Below are 20,284 nucleotides of genomic sequence, written 5' to 3'. Positions count from 1 at the left end.
TTATAAAGATTATGTCAAAAAATAATATCAAAACCTGGACACTATATTTGATAATATAGATATCATTTGAAATTATTAATTAAAAATGTATATAAATTAAAATTATCTGCATAGTATTTAAAATAAACTAATTTGGATAAAAGTCTTATTTGTGATTTTGATTCAGATTTAACAGAGAATATTTTATTTTAATTATTTTTTAAGTGAAAAAATATCATCTAATATTATCATACAAATTTATATTTTTTTAAATGAATCAAAATTAAAATCGGGGTGTAATCTATTACAATATTATAAATACGGGGTGTACATTGTAATAATATAATTCCGATTTTACCCATGAAAATTGTTAAAAAGGGTGCGATATGAAACGAAATTTAAAGTTGAAGGATGCATTCTACCAAAATTAAAAGTTTTAAGATCAAATTGAAAAAGTGAATATTTATAAGTGGTGCAAAATGTAATTTACTCTTATAAAAAATATAATAAATATATGTATATATATAATAATTAAATGCATATTTACTTTTGAAATAATACTTCATTTTATAATTTGTATATGAATTTAATTTAAATATATTTTATAAGTATTACCTGAAAAACTTAGAATTTTATTTAATTGAAAATTTTATATTAATTTTAAATCAAAACATTAATACGACACAAAAAAATATGAATATGAAAATATAAGAATCCTAAAAATATTAATTTTATATTTAACATTTAAGTAAGCGAAAGAAAATAAATAAACAAGATGAAAGTAAAGGACCCGAAGGAATGGGCGGGTGTAGAAATAGGGTCAACGCCAAATATATGACCGCGATGCGTGCAAAGCTCGTGGGTATCGGCCTAGATAAACAAACTGTATATAAAAGAAAAGAAAAAGAAAATAATGAAAAAAAAAGAGAGAGATTGAGTTTGAGTTTTATAATATCGTCTGCTCAAGTTTTGGAGCCCCAAACTCATTCAACACGGTCTCACAATATTATTGTGTATCATATCAATTATCAAGTCCTGTTTATATCTTGGAATTAACCCGCCAATACACTCAAAGGTATTATATATACGTACTTATGAAATTGTATTTTCAAATTTCTTTTTAAAAATATCTCTCTCGCTCTCTCCCTCTCTCTCTACGATATCTCTCTCTAGGGTTTCTATCTCTCTCTCCATCTCAGTAATGGACTCTCATCTCTCTCGTCTGTGCAGGTTCCTCGCTCAATTTCGACGTATGTTATGTCATGACTACACAATTGATTGATTCAATTGGTGTGGTAGAGGCTACTGGCGGGTTTGTTAGATCCGAGAGCTCGAAAAGGCTTTCGGAGAATGGGGAATTAGAGGCTAGGTTTGTTAAGAAGGCGAAAAGCGGAGGGGAATTAGGTGATGGGATTAGGAAAGTGGCGGAGATTGTGTTGGTGTTGGCTACAATGGGGAAGATTAGAGGAGGAGAGGTTCCCTCTGTTGTCGAGATGGAGATGATGCAGAATGCTAGAGATAAATTGGTGGAGGTTTCGGGGCAGTTTGCTCCGAAAGATGTTTTTCCTACTCATGTGTTTGGTTCGATTATTGAGGATCTTGGAATTGATAGTTCTAGAGGGCATAAGTTAGGGTTTCAGCCTCCTAAGATTTCGATTGGTCAGAAGGTTACTTTAACTAAGCAAAAGGTTTGTTTCTCGTTGATTTTAGTGATGATCATTTTGTGTTTACCGGGAACAGGTTGCAATGCTTAGTTTGTTACAATTGCCTGACTTATTTGTTATGTTTCTTTTGGTTAATTTAAATAAGAAAATGAATAAGTAGGATTTGATATGACTTTGAGTAGTGTGGTTTTAGTTTTTACAAACAGAGAAATATTTCATTGGTAGGCTGAGCAAATGTACATATTTAATAATTGTATAAAGGATGTTATACCATCAGTTGCTTTCGAAGCAATCCGAGGTTCTTATTAAATATTTTTTAATGCCTCTGTACTTCCAGTGGAACCTGCTCTAGTTCTCCAAAAATCTTTAGGTGTTAGAAGGAATAGGATAATATTATATTCAACAAACTTGATTGAAGGATATACGTTAAAGCAAATGTAAGTTTTAGCAAGTTGGGTTATCTTTAAGCCTACAATTGAGTATATTCAAGTATTTTCTATAATAATCTCTTCTGGAAAAGTTAAGCAAGTTTCTAGTTCTTGTTTAAGTTTAATTTACCTATATGCTTGATTCTAGCATGTCCTGGTTGTTTCACACCTATGTTGGAACAAGTATAATCCTGGCTGTTATGTACTTACAATATCTCTCACATTTTTTGAACTAGTTGGATTTCTCAAGTTAATCGTTAATTGTCAGTTGTCACATTATAATCTCAACAGTGGTTACTTGTCATTAACCCTTTACATCTCAGATGGAGAATTCCGAGAAATATGCTCCACAGTCGCCCAAGTTTATGTATCAAACAGCGGAATCAAACATATGCTCATCAGTTGAAAGTCATTCTGGTGTCCGAACATTTTCCGCGGAGAAATCAAGTCCTGTAACATCTTCGTTAGGTTTTCAGCCATCAGGTCTTGTGTCTACAGAAATTTCCACATCTTTACCATATCAGTTACCCACCAGCGAAGTCAGACCCCCAGTTTCTAGTGGACTGCCTAGCAGTGATATTGGAAAACATGCTTCTGCATTGACATTTCCTAGAGCTGAGAGGCCTTATTTTTCTTTGAATGGAAAACCCAGTGAAATTTCCTACAGTTCACAAGTTCAAGGTAATATTTTTCTCCCATGCAAACCAACAAACGAAATTCACAGTTAAAGGATAGTTATCTTGGAAATGGCATAGTCAATCTCCAGTTTCAAGGTTATGTGATGCAGGACAGAGCCTGCATCCCCTATCAGTGCTATAATATATTGTTTTCATCTACAGTTTGTAGTTTTGCATGTATTATACAGTCTTGCGTCAATAATAGAATATTTTTCTTTCTAATACATGTCGTAATATTTAAAAACAAAAAACAACAATATTTTCTCAGGAAATTCTTCTGGAGATAACACAAAAACTCCGACATGGACAGTGCAATCACAAGCTTCCTCATCAGCCAAAACTGTATCAGATAGTAATGCATCTTTCAATGCTTCTGTAAAGGGAGGAGTTCCTGTTATGTCAAAAATGACCTCTCAAGCAAATATCTCTAGACCGTTTATCACTCAGACCACATCCGTGAATCCACTTGGCGTACACCAGCATATCCAGCAGGGTAAAAGATTTGTACAATCTCTGTCTTCAGGCAACAGCCACGATGAAATTGGTAAAATCGTTCAAAAGTTACTGCAAGAACAGGTTCCAAAGTGTCCCGTCTGGGCTCCTCCTTCGAGGGATTACATGAGCAAGGCTTTACCTTGTCAAATTTGTAAGCTCGTCGTCAGTGAAGTTGATAATGTTCTTGTTTGTGATGCTTGTGAGAAAGGGTACCATCTAAATTGTCTCCAGATGCTCAACACAAAAACACTTCCTAAAGCCGAATGGCAATGTGGAAAGTGTTTCTCCCTTGGTGGTGGGAAACCATTACCCCCCAAGTATGGCCGTGTCACACGAAATTCAACTGTGCTAAAAGTTTCGTCTCATACAACAGCGGTTCATTTATCTGTAGATAAGAATGTAGGGACAATTGATGTGAAGGACAAATTAGAGGGAACGACAACAAATAAGACTTCAGGTATACGAAGTGCTCTAACGGGTGCGTTGGACAAGTCAAACCATTTTTCAGCTACTGCACAGGCGGGTGATAGGAGAGTAATGCAGGGGAATGGATCAACATCAGCCGAAGGTAAATATGCACAGGAGCATCCCAGTAGATATAGCTCAAATAACTTGATGAAAACCCCAGGGGTTTCTATTTGCAGCAGTAACCATATTGCAACTGATGTGGAAATAGCAGACGTGAAAGTAATGCAAAGTAATGGCCCACTTTCCAGTAATGGTAAGAAAGATGAATACCATCCTTCTGACCCTGTTGCAAATAACTTGGTCGTGAGCTTAGGAGCTTGTAATGTTACATATGATGACGTCAAAGTAGAAGAGAAACTAGATCCAAAATGTAACTCACGGCATTCAGCGAAGTCTGTGACAGTTGGCAGAAAATTTGAGGATTCCCAAACCTCGGGACATAACAAAAACGAGCAAGCAAATTTAACAAACAACTCTGAAATTCCATCCCAACATTATTCTGAGACAAACATTAAGGTGTCGGAGCTTGGTAAATCATGCGGTGAAGACTTTCTGAAGTACACGATTCGTGATGATGCCAATAAGGATAACAATGGAGTTTCAGGTAATCATGTTGAGACTAATGGAACCTGTATTGGGCCTGAAGAGCATAGTGAATCTTTACCAAATAGCTTGCATGATGTTGACTGGATTGGTGATATAATACAAACTGTGGATGAAAAGACATATTACCAGTCTTGCTCTGTGAGTGGAGTTATTTATAAGGTTCAAGATCATGCACTTTTTCGTTCAAACAATAACAGCTTGACACCTTTTAAGCTTCAGGTGTGCACTTTTATATTGTTTGTATTATGTAGCAATTTTTCTCTTACATTTTGTTCTCTTTTTCTCTATTATACATGGGTTCAGGCTTTATGAATATCTGTCTTAGTTCTTAATTACTATATGCCTCTGTATGTAGATTTCTAAGTTAAAGCAACTCCAAATATAATATCGGTCTTAGTTATTATTTACCACTGCATGAGAACTTGTCTGTTTTATGCTTTCATCATTTGCAACACAGTTGCAGTTTTTGGTTGGGTTTACTTGTCCTATTGCTATGCTAAAGTCTGCAAGAACAAACTTGTCTGCTTTCTGTATTGGGAAGTAATACTTTATAAACAGTGTTCTTGTATAGTTTTACACATAGAGACTCAAGGCCTATTTTAATGCAGAGTATGTGGGAGGACGGCAAAACCAGATCAAAGTGGGTTGTTGCGTCTCGGTGTTACTTTCCTGCAGATTTGCCAGAGGCCGTTGGCCGTCCGTACTCCCCAGAAATCAATGAGGTAAATTTTTGATCATCAATAAAAAACAACTTATATGCCCATGTGTATTAATGCATGTTCTCAGAATTTGGCTTAAGCTTAATTTGGCAAGAGGAGTTTAGATAGTTGTTTGACCTGTTTAAATTGTGACCAGATCACATGAATTTGTATAGATATAATTAATTAGAAACATCTAGCCACCTTGAAGGCTTGAACCTATATTATGTACCGTAACAGCTCATAAAAATTATTAAAAAAAACAGTTCATAAAAGTTGTCCTCGAACTGGCTAGTGATTATTCCTGTAGAAATCTTTGTCGCCCAAGAAGGCCCGCTGACCTAACCTTGAGTCCTCCTTGGCATATTATAATAGGTGACAACTGATATATCTTGAGAATCATAAAGTTACATAGTACATTGTCAGAAAGACGGATATGACTTAATGTGTGTAGTTGCTGCTCTAGGTTCACTGCCCAATTGAGGACAGAGAAGACTACCCAAGGCCGGAAATTTTTTCTGTTTTTGTCCCTGGTTCTCTTTGTAAATTAGTGCCTAATTATAGATTCTGTTCATGCATATTATGTTCTATCATTTGCTCTTTCACAGGTCTATGAGTCTAATCATGATACTATACTGAGTGCTGGCTCAATCGAAGGCCCCTGTGAAGTTTTTCCTCCACGGACATTTATTAAGGAAACGGAGAGGAGTACTCGTTTGGGGAGTCCACTCTACATTTGCAAGTACGCTAATGTTTACTTAATTTCATACATGTTTTGCCATGTGTTATGTATTCTTGTGGTGTTGTATATGTTTTAACATTTTATTTGCACATTTTATTGGCATGATGTGGGTTGATTGAATTTCTATTGGATGTGTAAATGCATGCGCATACACATTTTTTTTTAAGAAAACAGTATTTATAGATTATCTACATGTCAATATTTAACTCATATATATGCCTAATGTGAATAATATCCAAGTATCCTACAGTATAAACTTATCATATATTAATATAGTTATTTATATATAAATAACTTTATTATTTACATACAGTTCAAATATAAGAAAGCATATATATATATATATAGATAGATCTGTCCAAAAATTAAAAATATGGGGACAGGTGGGTGGACAATGTAAAACAGATCTGGACCAAAGAAAATGGCAACTGCACATGGTGACTTTGATGCCGTGTGGGATGCCATAAAAATAATGACACAGGCTCTCCAGATTTTTTTTTTGGAAATTCTGAAAAATGTTATATATATTCTTTTAAGAAACTGAGAAAGCAAGACAACATGACTTGCTACAAGGCCACTGAACAAAATTTAAAATGCCATCACACAAGAAAGTAACAGCACAAAAAGACAATACACTAGTAGGTGGGTGTGTGAAATACTAATCCTAAAGACACTACAATCAGAGTTAGCAACTCCCTAAATTTCCACCAACCCATGCTTTACCCGTAATGTATTTTAATAGTGCTCTCGTATGGAAACATTTTTCGGTCCCTTTTCTTTAAAAACTTGATTTTAGGTTTGATTTCCTCTACGATAGTTTGTTTTTTTATAACTGTTTGGAATATCAAGTTCCTTACAGTTAAAATTGGATTAATGGAGGAGTCTATTTAACTCGGTATTGTTCAAAGGTATGAGTATCATCATTTACTAGAAGTTTCTTGAAAAAGAAAACATTGTTCCTTCATCCATTGCATTATCATTATCATAAATTTTGCACTTTCCTCCACATTTTTTTTAATTCTTTAGAGTGTTTGAGAATTTAGAGTAGGACCGTAGAAATTACATTCGACTTCGAATCACAATTGGACATCTGTTCTGCTTATGCACCAAATGTGGGTGTCAAAATCGAGCCTACAATCAACATGAATGAATAAGCATGTGACAGCATCGTATTACTGACAGCTAAGTTGCGGATTAGTGCTAAATTTTGTCTGCATTGGGGGGATAGTAGGACTGTTATATTGACTACATAAATTCTAATTGGCCTTTGGGCCACTATTATAGCCAGGAGTCATTATGACATTAAAAAGGTCAGCTATAAACAGAAATTATGGCAAGTATGCAAGCGGAAGTGTATTAAAGTATCCACATAACAAACTGCTAACCTGGGAATTGATTAATTTGTCACCTTCTGTAAACAGTCACACTACAGTTGTATTGGCTGAATAATGGCTATTGGCTAATAGTTTCATCTGGCAACAATACTCTAATGAGTAATGACCCATATGAATCCCACTCATGCAAATTTTGATCTATGTATGTTATTATGTACCTTGTTAAAGTTGATGCGGTGTTTCTTTGCCATATATTTTCGTTAAGTTGGAGGGAAATATTCTTTCGTGCAGATGGTTCTACGATGAAAAAAAGGGTCTATTTCGAGCAGTTACAAATTAATTTTACGTTCCAGCTTTTAGGTCAGTCTTTTTGATGCATGAAGGCAGTCCATGGAGCAGCTCATTATATATTAGGTACAGCAATAAGTATATTTTCATCTGGTATCTATTTCTTATCTTTCAGTTCCAGACAGGTAACCAGGCACTTACTTTTCGATGCATGATGCCTCATGCCAGCATGGTTAAAGGATTCAGGACACTTTATAAGAAAAATTCTTTGAAGAGCTTGAAGCCAGTATCAAATGTCAGTATTTATATCAAATTATTGAAACTTAAAAATATACGAGGAAGATTTGAAAACAAAAATGAAGAAAGGAAATTGGAGAAATTTGCTGTTCTATTGAGTAAATTAACTGATACAAAATAAATGGATATAGTAAATAGAAGAGGAGCTGGAAGAGCTGAAAAACTGACCAACATGTTTGTTAAACAAACGTACCTAACTTGTAGCAGCTTTGGTTATTAGTGGTAATCTACAGACAAAATGTGTGCAAAGCTTGTATCTATTGCTAAGTGACGTGCAATTATTAAATTAATAGTAAAATATTGTTTTTACAGAAATCGTAAAAAATTTGAAAACAAGTGAGATTGTCTGAAATAAAAAACTTCACACATCAATCAGGTGAGATCGTATGACATAGAAAACTTTATTTAATTGATGTGTAAAGCTCGATACCTATCTGCTACCCTATATGATGACATGAGCAACTCTATTTGTATCCCCAGTACCGTCGGTTAAAATTCTCAATGATATACTTGCTAACATAGTTAAACTACATAGTACATACTAAATTACAAATTAAATTATCTCAAATTAGTTATGTAAAGAAAATGAACCATTTAAATCCTTGCTCATCATCACCCATCCACGCTAGTGATTGTGGTGAAAAATGCTGTTCAATACTGTGTAGATAGTGGATTTGTTATAAGATATCGTTCAAAGATGGACTTTTCTCAATCTTAATCTTGTGCTATTGTAATGTGGTTCAATATAGTATGCAGGATCAACCATATGAGCTTTTTTATGTTAAATCCAACGGGAGAATATTGTAAGTGGAATTTTTATCTGCAGGCATCAAACGGAGTTGCAGCAAGGAGTCCCCTCAGTTGATATAGTTTTCTTATTTGGCATCTTGTACCATACCTAGGTTTCTTATTTAATTTGTATCATTTTTTATAAATTGTAATTCAAATTAGATTCCAGGTCAGGGGCCTTCGCTGTCATGATAACAATGTGAAAAGACAAAGGCATTCCTGCCCTTCAAGCATAATAATAATAGCCATTTATTTTATACAATCCAATTGCATTCCCAGATGAAAAATATGGTATCTGGCCTTTTGTTTTCACAAGTCTCAGGACAACTTTGTAGTAGTTAAATTTCTTTGTTCTTGCATTAGTTTTTAATTATATTGAAAACATTTCTGATTGTGGGGAAAAATATGAATGGTGTCACTTGTGGCTTGTCGGTACCTGGTCAAGTGAATCTCAGCCGCTTGTAGTCCTTGGGGGCACGTATGTATTATATCATATTGATAGTATAATACATCAGATTAGGAGTAGGAAGAGCTGGTTTATTGTTTCGTGATGCAACTATTAATTGTAAGTATTTTCATCCCCTAGAATCATGTCAGTGATATCATCAACGATCAAGGAGAAAATAGAGAGAATTTTGATGGTTTATGTTGAATACTCAACTGTAACGAGGATAAGGTGCAAGTGTCTGTAGTGTGTGCCATGGGAGCACAGCAGAGGTATTCAGGAAGCGGTGGCAGAGTGTAACACCCCCTTATTAAAATAGAAGGGAGATATTACTTAAAATCCAAAACCTGCAAACAGAGCGCTAATATATTTCTAACAATAATTAAACAGTCTAAAATCTCCAAAATAATATTAAATCTCCAAACAGTCTAAACCAATAATATAAATGTAAAATTTGCAAATAAATAATTAAGTCTAATTAAAGATAAAATTCTGAAATCCTAATCAACGAATTGGGTAGCTCTCCATCACACAGTCCCAGATCCCCTAAGCACCTGCCAGAAAAATAATACGGCATGAGCCAAACGCCCAGTACGGATTTGGAATACAATTTATAAAACAAGAGAATCAAAATAAATAATCTGCAGTTTACAATACAATAACAATTTTAAAAATAAGCAAGGCTGAAGCAACGAGGGCTAAGATATTTCATACCGAGATCAGAACAGATACAAATACACACATCATAGGGTACCTAATGCGTGCAACAGAATGGATAACGTGTACGGCATATACAACGTCACCATAAATCAAATCACAAATCAAACTCTGGGTGCACCCACGTATCCTGAAACAAATATCACAATGGCCAAAGCTCTCCTCCTGAGCTATCAAAAGGATACGCCATGACCAATCACACTGCCATGGAAGTGTCATGCCAATGGTGCCGCAATGACATGGCTGTAGTACCCCTACAGCTGGTTAACTCGGTATACCCTATTTCACTCTAAGGGTTCAAATAAAATAATTTTCACAATTTTAAGAATCACTTGCAGCAGATATTTCAAATATTCTAAACAGATATTTAACAAACATAATTTTAAAGCTCGCAAGATTAAATATTTAAAACTTCCAGAACAGATTTAAAATAATTTTCAGAGATCAAACGAATAAGAACGGAATGAATAAAAATATGAAGGGAAAGAATCAGATATATTTAATAATAAAAGGAGTAGCACTGAAAGAAAGGGGACGAAATCCGTACCTCATCTGATGGACCATTAAATCGGATTGTTGAAATACGATTGAAAAACTTATACTAATTCGAATTTTAACAGCAGATAAGTTAAGGATTTGAAATAATGGTCAACTGGAGAAATAAAGTAGATTTAACAAGGATTCCAAAATGATAAGATTCATCAAAAACGCACTGATAACGAATTAGTTATGAATTTTTGAAGTTCAGGTATCACAGCAGAAATTATTCAGGAACAGATTACAAAGAAGGCAAATTTAGACAATAAAGACAATCTGATCTCACTTCGACTATAACTAGACAATGAAAGAGAATTCTCAGAGGTTTCATAATTTATAAAGATCATAATTTTATGACGAATAATGAAGAAGATATGAATTTTTGAACATGAAACAACTATGCTGATAAGTATAAACAGACCAGAATATTTGTAAGGCAATTTAGGCAATTTAAAAGATTTAGATATATAATGGGTATACCATATAATGAAAGATAATTTCATAAGCTTTCCAGATTGATATCATGAGTAATTTTCCGACATAAGATCGATTTATAACGAATTTTAGAAGGTATGAAAAACTGTTCACGTCATAAATCTGAAGGGTCACAAAGAATGGATATTTGCACATAGTTAGAGGCTGATTCCACAAAATATGTAAACATGGAAGTTGTAGGTATCGAAACAAGCTTTCCAGAAAATCAAGAATCAATGAATTCCGTGTACAAACGAATAAGTTATGGATTTTACAACAGATACGAGATGCTGATTTTATCACATACGAATTTCAGCACAAACAAATAAGAAGATGAACATGATATGATTATGAAGAAGAAAAGATCGATTCTCGTACCTTGATCAATCGAATAACACAAGAATAAACTTCTAAGATCTTCTTGTCTTCTCAAACCCTAGCCTCTAAGAGCGGCTCCAATTAAAAAGACATAGAATAGGACATAACTTGTATATATATATATTTATAGGCCCACACGCCCACAATTAATAGAATCCTATCCCTAACCTAATTAATAATATAATTACTAATTCTATTCCAAATCAAATTGTATTAAAAATTACTATTATTACTAATTCTAATCTATTTCTAACTAATACAAATATTAAATAGATAATAATTAAAATAAAAATACGGATATTACATATATACCCCCTTAAAAAGGATTCCGTCCCCGGAATCGAACGAAACTAAAACTCGTACCTGAATCGAACAAATGCGGATATTTCTCACGAATAGATTCTTCTAATTCCCAAGTAGCCTCTCTTTCCGAATGATTTTTCCACAAAACTTTCACAAACGGAATGGTGTTCTTCCTCAAAACTCGCTCCTCTCGAGCTAAGATAGCCTCAGCTTCCTCCTCACAAGAAAGATCCTCTTTAATCTTATGTAATGGATACCGAACTACATGTAATGGATGATATTTGTAGCCCCTCAAAACCGACACATGAAACACATTATGCACATGAGATAGTTGTGGTGGCAACGCAACTCTATAAGATACTTCCCCTACTTTCTCCATAACGTCAAAAGGGCCAACATATCTCGGACTAAGCTTTCCCTTCATACCAAAACGCTTCACACCCTTACAAGGCGACACCTTTAAGAACACATGATCACCTGGCTCAAATCCCCCAAACTTTCTATGTTGGTCCGCGTAACTCTTTTGACGAGATCGAGCTTCCTTCAGACTCTCTTTAACTTTCTCTACCTTCTCATTAGTAATTCTAACTAACTCCGGCCCTTCGATGACTCTCTCACCAACCTCATCCCAACAAGATGGTGCCCTACACCTCCTACCATACAAAGCCTCAAATGGTGGCATACCAATACTCGCGTGCCAACTATTATTGTACGCAAACTCAACAAGATACAAATATTTATCCCAATCACCTGTCCACTCTAACGCGCAAGCCCTCAACATATCCTCCAATGTCTGAATCGTCCTCTCTGACTGTCCATCGGTCTGCGGATGATAAGCTGTACTGAAATTAAGCCTCGTACCCCAAGCTTGCTGGAATCCCTTCCAAAAACGCGATGTAAATCTCGTATCCCTGTCAGAAACTATCGACACCGGCACACCATGAAGTCTAACAATATCTCGCTGAAAAATCTCTGCCAACTCATGAACATGAGTAGTCTCTTTAATAGGCAAGAAGTGAGTGGACTTAGTGAGTCTATCAACCACCACCCATATAACATCATTCTTCTTGAAAGTCCTCGGCAAATGAGTTACAAAATCCATAGTAATGTTTTCCCACTTCCAAACTGGTATATCTAGCTGTTGCAACAATCCACTAGGCCTCTGATGGTCTATCTTCACTTGTTGACATGTAAGACATTTTCCCACAAATTCTGCTATATCTCCCTTCATTCCACTCCACCAAAAGTGCTTTTTCAAATCCCTATACATCTTGGTGGAACCTGGATGAATAGAAAATGAAGAACTATGAGCCTCCTTCAAAATTTCCTCACGAATCGTCGGGTCTGCGGGCACGCACAATTTACTACCCAACCACATCACACCCTCATCATCGAAATGAAATTGTGTTTGCTTTCCACCTGCCACCTCGGATCTAATAGCTTCCAAACCTGTATCACTCTTCTGAGCTTCCTTAACCCTTGAAACAAGATTCGGTTCCACTTTCAAATTTGCAATACTACCACTTGATCCTCTAACATACAACTCAACACCCAAGCGCTCCAAATCTGAAATAAGGTGCGGCTGAGTAATGAGAGATGCAACACTCCCCAAGTTCTTCCTACTAAGAGCGTTTGCCACTACATTCGCCTTCCCCGGATGGTACTGAATATTTGCATCATAATCCTTAAGAAGTTCAAGCCACCTCCGCTGCCTCATGTTAAGCTCCTTCTGAGTAAAGATGTATTTGAGACTCTTGTGATCAGTAAAGATGTCACAAGTCTCTCCATAAAGATAGTGTCTCCAGATCTTCAAAGCAAAGACCACTGCTGCTAACTCCAAGTCATGGGTAGGATAATTCACCTCATATGGTTTAAGCTGCCTAGAAGCGTAAGAAATCACTTTCCCATGTTGCATAAGAACACACCCCAATCATCTCTTAGAAGCATCACTATACACCTGAAAACCTCCACTCCCTGATGGCAACACAAGTATTGGAGCTGAGACCCTTGGTATACAAATTCTGGTTTATCTACATCCCCAAAGATCACCCTTTTTCCTTGACAATCAATTGTGGCACGATGTTCACTCAACCAATCCATGCCCAAAATAATGTCAAAGTCATGCATCTCCATCGGAAGCAAGTTAACCTTACAATTTCTATCTCCAACAGTTATCGGACACTCTCGATACACATCAGAAATAACAACAGAATTCCCCATCGGGGTAGAAATAGACATATGAGGATATAATAATGAAGGTGCAACGCCTAGATGACGAACAAACGATAAAGAGCATAATGAAACGAAATTAAATGGAACACCCATCCTATCATCTACCCAAACTCACAGGTCAACCTAAGTAGGTTTTCTACAAGAAAGAACCTAAGCTCTGATACCATCTCTGTAACACCCCCTTATTAAAATAGAAGGGAGATATTACTTAAAATCCAAAACCTGCAAACAGAGCGCTAATATATTTCTAACAATAATTAAACAGTCTAAAATCTCCAAAATAATATTAAATCTCCAAACAGTCTAAACCAATAATATAAATGTAAAATCTGCAAATAAATAATTAAGTCTAATTAAAGATAAAATTCTGAAATCCTAATCAACGAATTGGGTAGCTCTCCATCACACAGTCCCAGATCCCCCTAAGCACCTGCCAGAAAAATAATACGGCATGAGCCAAACGCCCAGTACGGATTTGGAATACAATTTATAAAACAAGAGAATCAAAATAAATAATCTGCAGTTTACAATACAATAACAATTTTAAAAATAAGCAAGGCTGAAGCAACGAGGGCTAAGATATTTCATACCGAGATCAGAACAGATACAAATACACACATCATAGGGTACCTAATGCGTGCAACAGAATGGATAACGTGTACGGCATATACAACGTCACCATAAATCAAATCACAAATCAAACTCTGGGTGCACCCACGTATCCTGAAACAAATATCACAATGGCCAAAGCTCTCCTCCTGAGCTATCAAAAGGATACGCCATGACCAATCACACTGCCATGGAAGTGTCATGCCAATGGTGCCGCAATGACATGGCTGTAGTACCCCTACAGCTGGTTAACTCGGTATACCCTATTTCACTCTAAGGGTTCAAATAAAATAATTTTCACAATTTTAAGAATCACTTGCAGCAGATATTTCAAATATTCTAAACAGATATTTAACAAACATAATTTTAAAGCTCGCAAGATTAAATATTTAAAACTTCCAGAACAGATTTAAAATAATTTTCAGAGATCAAACGAATAAGAACGGAATGAATAAAAATATGAAGGGAAAGAATCAGATATATTTAATAATAAAAGGAGTAGCACTGAAAGAAAGGGGACGAAATCCGTACCTCATCTGATGGACCATTAAATCGGATTGTTGAAATACGATTGAAAAACTTATACTAATTCGAATTTTAACAGCAGATAAGTTAAGGATTTGAAATAATGGTCAACTGGAGAAATAAAGTAGATTTAACAAGGATTCCAAAATGATAAGATTCATCAAAAACGCACTGATAACGAATTAGTTATGAATTTTTGAAGTTCAGGTATCACAGCAGAAATTATTCAGGAACAGATTACAAAGAAGGCAAATTTAGACAATAAAGACAATCTGATCTCACTTCGACTATAACTAGACAATGAAAGAGAATTCTCAGAGGTTTCATAATTTATAAAGATCATAATTTTATGACGAATAATGAAGAAGATATGAATTTTTGAACATGAAACAACTATGCTGATAAGTATAAACAGACCAGAATATTTGTAAGGCAATTTAGGCAATTTAAAAGATTTAGATATATAATGGGTATACCATATAATGAAAGATAATTTCATAAGCTTTCCAGATTGATATCATGAGTAATTTTCCGACATAAGATCGATTTATAACGAATTTTAGAAGGTATGAAAAACTGTTCACGTCATAAATCTGAAGGGTCACAAAGAATGGATATTTGCACATAGTTAGAGGCTGATTCCACAAAATATGTAAACATGGAAGTTGTAGGTATCGAAACAAGCTTTCCAGAAAATCAAGAATCAATGAATTCCGTGTACAAACGAATAAGTTATGGATTTTACAACAGATACGAGATGCTGATTTTATCACATACGAATTTCAGCACAAACAAATAAGAAGATGAACATGATATGATTATGAAGAAGAAAAGATCGATTCTCGTACCTTGATCAATCGAATAACACAAGAATAAACTTCTAAGATCTTATTGTCTTCTCAAACCCTAGCCTCTAAGAGCGGCTCCAATTAAAAAGACATAGAATAGGACATAACTTGTATATATATATATTTATAGGCCCACACGCCCACAATTAATAGAATTCTATCCCTAACCTAATTAATAATATAATTACTAATTCTATTCCAAATCAAATTGTATTAAAAATTACTATTATTACTAATTCTAATCTATTTCTAACTAATACAAATATTAAATAGATAATAATTAAAATAAAAATACGGATATTACACAGAGGGAGCGTTTTTATAATTTGCCAATACCCGGGGTATTAATCTCAACCACGGAGAATGTTCAGTACTAATGTTAACATATATATATATATATATATGTAGGGCTCCATATATGTACTATAATCTAGACCATGTTCCCAAGTAACATATCAAGTTATAGAACGAGCCAGGGATGTCAAAATTTTCCAAATCGACGGATACACGACATAATTGATCCGAACCCGGTTTTACGGTTTGGTTACTGGTTTGGATTTTATTTTCAACCTTGAGCATTTTTGGTGTTTCAGAGGCTAATAGGCCAATATATAAACACATACCAAGTTTCATTTATGTTCTCTGCTAAACAATTTGAGTTCCAAACAATATTTTAAACGAAGAATATAAAACACTTATGTTTCAAAGAGTGACTCGTCTGGAACCATAATCAGAATAACTTGACTGCCGGCCTATATAAACCAAGAATAGTTGGTTGAAACAGAGTCCAAGGCTGCTACTGAAAACCGCTTAAACAACATTCTTAAATTCATTTAATAAACTTTGACAACTTAAGGTGGTTAAAACTGTTTTTTCTTTAGTTTCAAACTAATTATAAAATTTACAGTCAGAAGCTAATTATATTTGTAGCTTTCAGTCTTGAACGTGTGAGCCAATCAAGTAGTACAAGACCACCCCATGGCTCATTAGCGAAGCTCATCTAATGTTCTAACATCCCCTTGATAACTTGTTTGTGTTTCAGGTCATAATTCACCAACTCACAGTTTAGGAAAAGTGAGTTATTCCAATTAAAACCAAGGTTTCTATGCTGCTTAAGAACTAGTCCAATAGGTTTGCTAAATGAGCTCCTTAGCTATAACTTTGGAGGGCGTTTGAGAAATTACATTTCATTTCAAATGAGTGATTTCAAATGATATGATTTGAGTTGTCATTTCAAATTCTCATATTTATACTAATATTTGAATGTTCTGGATTTCAAATGAAATCCAAATCCAAATTTCCAAACAAATTATTTGATCAAATCCGGAATTTCAAATAAAATCCAGTTTCCCAAACGGCCATTAAGGAATTTGGTTAAATGGAGCTCCAGCAGCTTCCTAGTGGACCATATACAGTTAAAGTACTCGGCCCAATTCTTTTTTTATAAAAAACCCGAGCAAGTCCAACACTAACATAGTGCATTTCTTATAAAAATTATATCCTTCGCATATAATATGCGTAAGAGACTTCTTATCCAAAACTTAGTTCATGTACCGCCAAAATAATCTCACTCATAGATCTGATATAATTAAAAATAGACGATTAAGATATGATATAATTAAAAAAAAGACAATTAAGATTACATCTTATCTCTTCTATATATAATAGCACAACAGATGTATAATTTCATGAGATTAAAAAGTCTCATTGAAAAGACTAAAATACCTCTATTTTTAATATTTATATAAAAGTTGTGTTTTGTGGGAATTGAACTCAAATTGCTTCATTCTTCTATACAATCTCGTACCACTACACCATATTGTCACATGTGCTTTTAATCATACACATAATATGTAAGTGTGCTAAAGGAATATTTTATTTAACTTTAAAGATAGATACTTGAATTCCGCAAAAAAAATGATAGTTACTTGAATATTTGTACAATTAATTTTAAATAACTGAATTCCAGATATAAAGTTAGGCAATGGATTATTATTTTATTTATTATTATTTTTTAGTTTGAAAATATATCTCATATATTTTTAACATATTTTTTATTATAAAAAGTAATTAAAATGTGCATATATAATTTTTAAAGAAAATATTGAAAATAGAATCAGCTATATATAAATAATCTAGATTGGTATTAAATATTTAGATAAGTTCGAATTATAATGAGTCAATGAATTTTAGTTTATTTTGAATTTAAATCGGAAATTTGGCCCATTGTTCAAAAAATACTCAAAAATTGACTACATAACTAGCCGAAAAACATTGTTACATTCTACGTTTAGTAAATTTAAATTACAAGTTCAACGAGAATATCTTACCAATAATGTAATTTTTTTTGATATCTTATATTAATATAAATTAATGTGTTTGAGGCATTTATAGAATCAAGTCAATTGATTATTTGTACTAAAATTACTAACTTCACTGGTAGCGCAATAGTGTTTTGAGACTTGTCCCGATTTTAAAAATATTTGAAATTTGATATGATATCTCACGAGATTTGTTAAAACTATGATGATATACTAAATCGATTTATTTTTTATTTTTCACTTTAAAAAAATTAGCATTTTAAAAAGAATTCTTTTAGATAAACAATATTTATTGATCAAGATAATATTGTAGAAATATTTTGAATTATTAAAATAAAAGTTATATCTATACTATATTGTAGCATTTGATTCAATACATTTTATACTATTTAAATATATATATATATATATATATATTGTTCAATAATTTGAAGGAATTAATCGGTTCAACTAATATTTATAAAATTTTATCGAATTGAAAAATATTAATTTTGGAGAATAGTATACAATATTATCAAATTATTATATGAAGATATATTAGAGTGGTAATGAAGAAAACTTAAAAATAGTTTAAATAACAATATAATTACAATTTTTCCTTCAAATTCTTCAAAAAAATCATGAACATCAATAATAAGTCTTACGATATATAATTTATTTTTATGTTACATGATTGATACCCGGTCGCGTAAAAAACAGATATGGATTGTTTGTCAGTGATAATGTGAATACTATATATAAATTATTGTAATTTATTACATTATTTCAATTTTTGAATAATTATAAATACATGTTATTTAAGTAATCAATTGTCTCGCTAGATATTAATAATGATTATACAGGTACATAAATCATATATTTAGCATATATATAATTGAAAACATCATAATTTTTAAGAAATGTAACATACAGTAATTCACATGCTAACATAGACTTATATAACTTAATCTTATTTTGTTAAGAGTAGTGTAAAAAAACTAACATTTTTCCAAACATATATACGTTAAATTTCAAAAACTAACATTTTTCATTAAAATCAACTTTTATATTAACAGCAGTGTAAATTTTATATTATGATTGCAAATAATTCTGAATTCAGTTATTCATTTTTTATCTTTTTAAATTGTGTAAGTTAATTGTAAATTAGTAGAGAACTCAGTAATAATATAGACCAGTTATATAGTTTATTTAAATAAAATTCAAAATTTTTGGTCAACTCTATATTCAACATATATGTTAATTTTTAACTTTTTCTTTGTAAACATACCAACGACATTCTACATATTAAGTTTATTTGTTTCATTTTAAACGTACACTGACTACGCTGTTTATATTAATTCATTAATACAATTATACAATACAAACAAGAATATATATATTTTTATTAAAGAGCTATATTGGAAACGTTGTGTAATTTAGTAATGTTTTGTATGAAAATGATACACAGATAAATACATTAGACATTATACAACATTTATAAATAAAAATATAACTAAAAATATTATAATTGCATGCATAAAAAACTCTAGAAAATAACCCGTGCCTCGCACGGGTTATTATGCTAGTTAGAATATAAGTATATTCATAATACAATCATAAATAGAAAATAATTATATTGTTCTAATACTATTCAAACACCAATTACGTATAATGTTAAAATACAATCTTAAACAGAATATGATTAAAAATTTAATAAAGTGTAAATATTATAAAGTATTACGATTCAAACACCAAAATACGATAGAATGATATAACAAGAGATAGAATATGATTAAATATTCTACTATATATACCTGTAATAATTCAATTACACATCCGTATAATTCTTAATATTTACATATTTGTTGCAACAATATTACAATAAACTAACAAAAATAGAAACAATATTGCAACATCCCAAATAACAATATATATGTTTATAATATATATATATATATATATATATATATATATATATATATATATATATATATATTAAAAAACCGTGCATGGCACGTGTTATAAGCTAGTCATAATAATTGAACTACTAGAGATCTAGAATATAATTTTGTGTATCGACTCCAACAACATCCTTTTAAATTTGTTCCTCATTATTATAAAAAAAAATAATTTTGAATTGAAAAAAAGAATGAAAGATAGAGAAAAGGAGGGAGAAAATAAGTGGTGAAAAAGGAGGAAATTAATTTTTATTGTTAAAAATAAAATAGGGAATGACTAGAGCTTCCTCAAAAATAAGGAATGAGACTAGAATCCTAACTTTTAAGAGAAACTATTGGAGCACTAATTTTCACCAAATTTCTCAAGTTTCAAGTTAGGATCTCAAATAGCTCATATATCCCTTATATTATCGTTTTTATCAACAAAACGTTCATTTCCCTCCTTTTCTCCATTTGTTTTCCCTCTCCAGTACATAGTTAAGGTTCGAGTTCA

At 32.8% G+C, this 20,284-nt stretch overlaps 1 protein-coding gene across 5 annotated transcripts; it reads left to right on the top strand.

Annotated features, from left to right (window-relative positions):
• Positions 1 to 903: 903 nt before the first annotated feature.
• LOC141683029 (uncharacterized) lies at positions 904 to 8,727 on the top strand. Of its 5 annotated transcripts, none has more exons than XR_012560069.1 (8): positions 904 to 1,054; positions 1,210 to 1,667; positions 2,395 to 2,752; positions 3,017 to 4,536; positions 4,926 to 5,039; positions 5,624 to 5,757; positions 7,383 to 7,505; positions 8,503 to 8,727. XR_012560069.1 is itself a non-coding variant. In XM_074487719.1 (7 exons), the coding sequence occupies exons 2-7, from the start codon at positions 1,242 to 1,244 to the stop codon at positions 7,429 to 7,431; spliced, it is 2,601 nt and encodes an 866-aa protein (XP_074343820.1). In that variant the 5' UTR covers positions 904 to 1,054; positions 1,210 to 1,241; the 3' UTR covers positions 7,432 to 8,727. The 5 variants fall into 5 exon arrangements, 1 of the variants encoding a protein (XP_074343820.1); XR_012560072.1 differs by having other exon boundaries at positions 8,433 to 8,727; XR_012560071.1 differs by having other exon boundaries at positions 8,426 to 8,727.
• The last annotated feature ends 11,557 nt before the right edge of the window (positions 8,728 to 20,284 follow it).

The sequence above is a fragment of the Apium graveolens genome, chromosome 9, assembly GCF_009905375.1.
Source record: "Apium graveolens cultivar Ventura chromosome 9, ASM990537v1, whole genome shotgun sequence".
NCBI classification, from domain to species: domain Eukaryota; kingdom Viridiplantae; phylum Streptophyta; class Magnoliopsida; order Apiales; family Apiaceae; genus Apium; species Apium graveolens.
The sequence above is the reverse complement of the archived record's forward strand: the minus strand, read 5'-3'. Positions and strand labels throughout refer to the sequence as shown.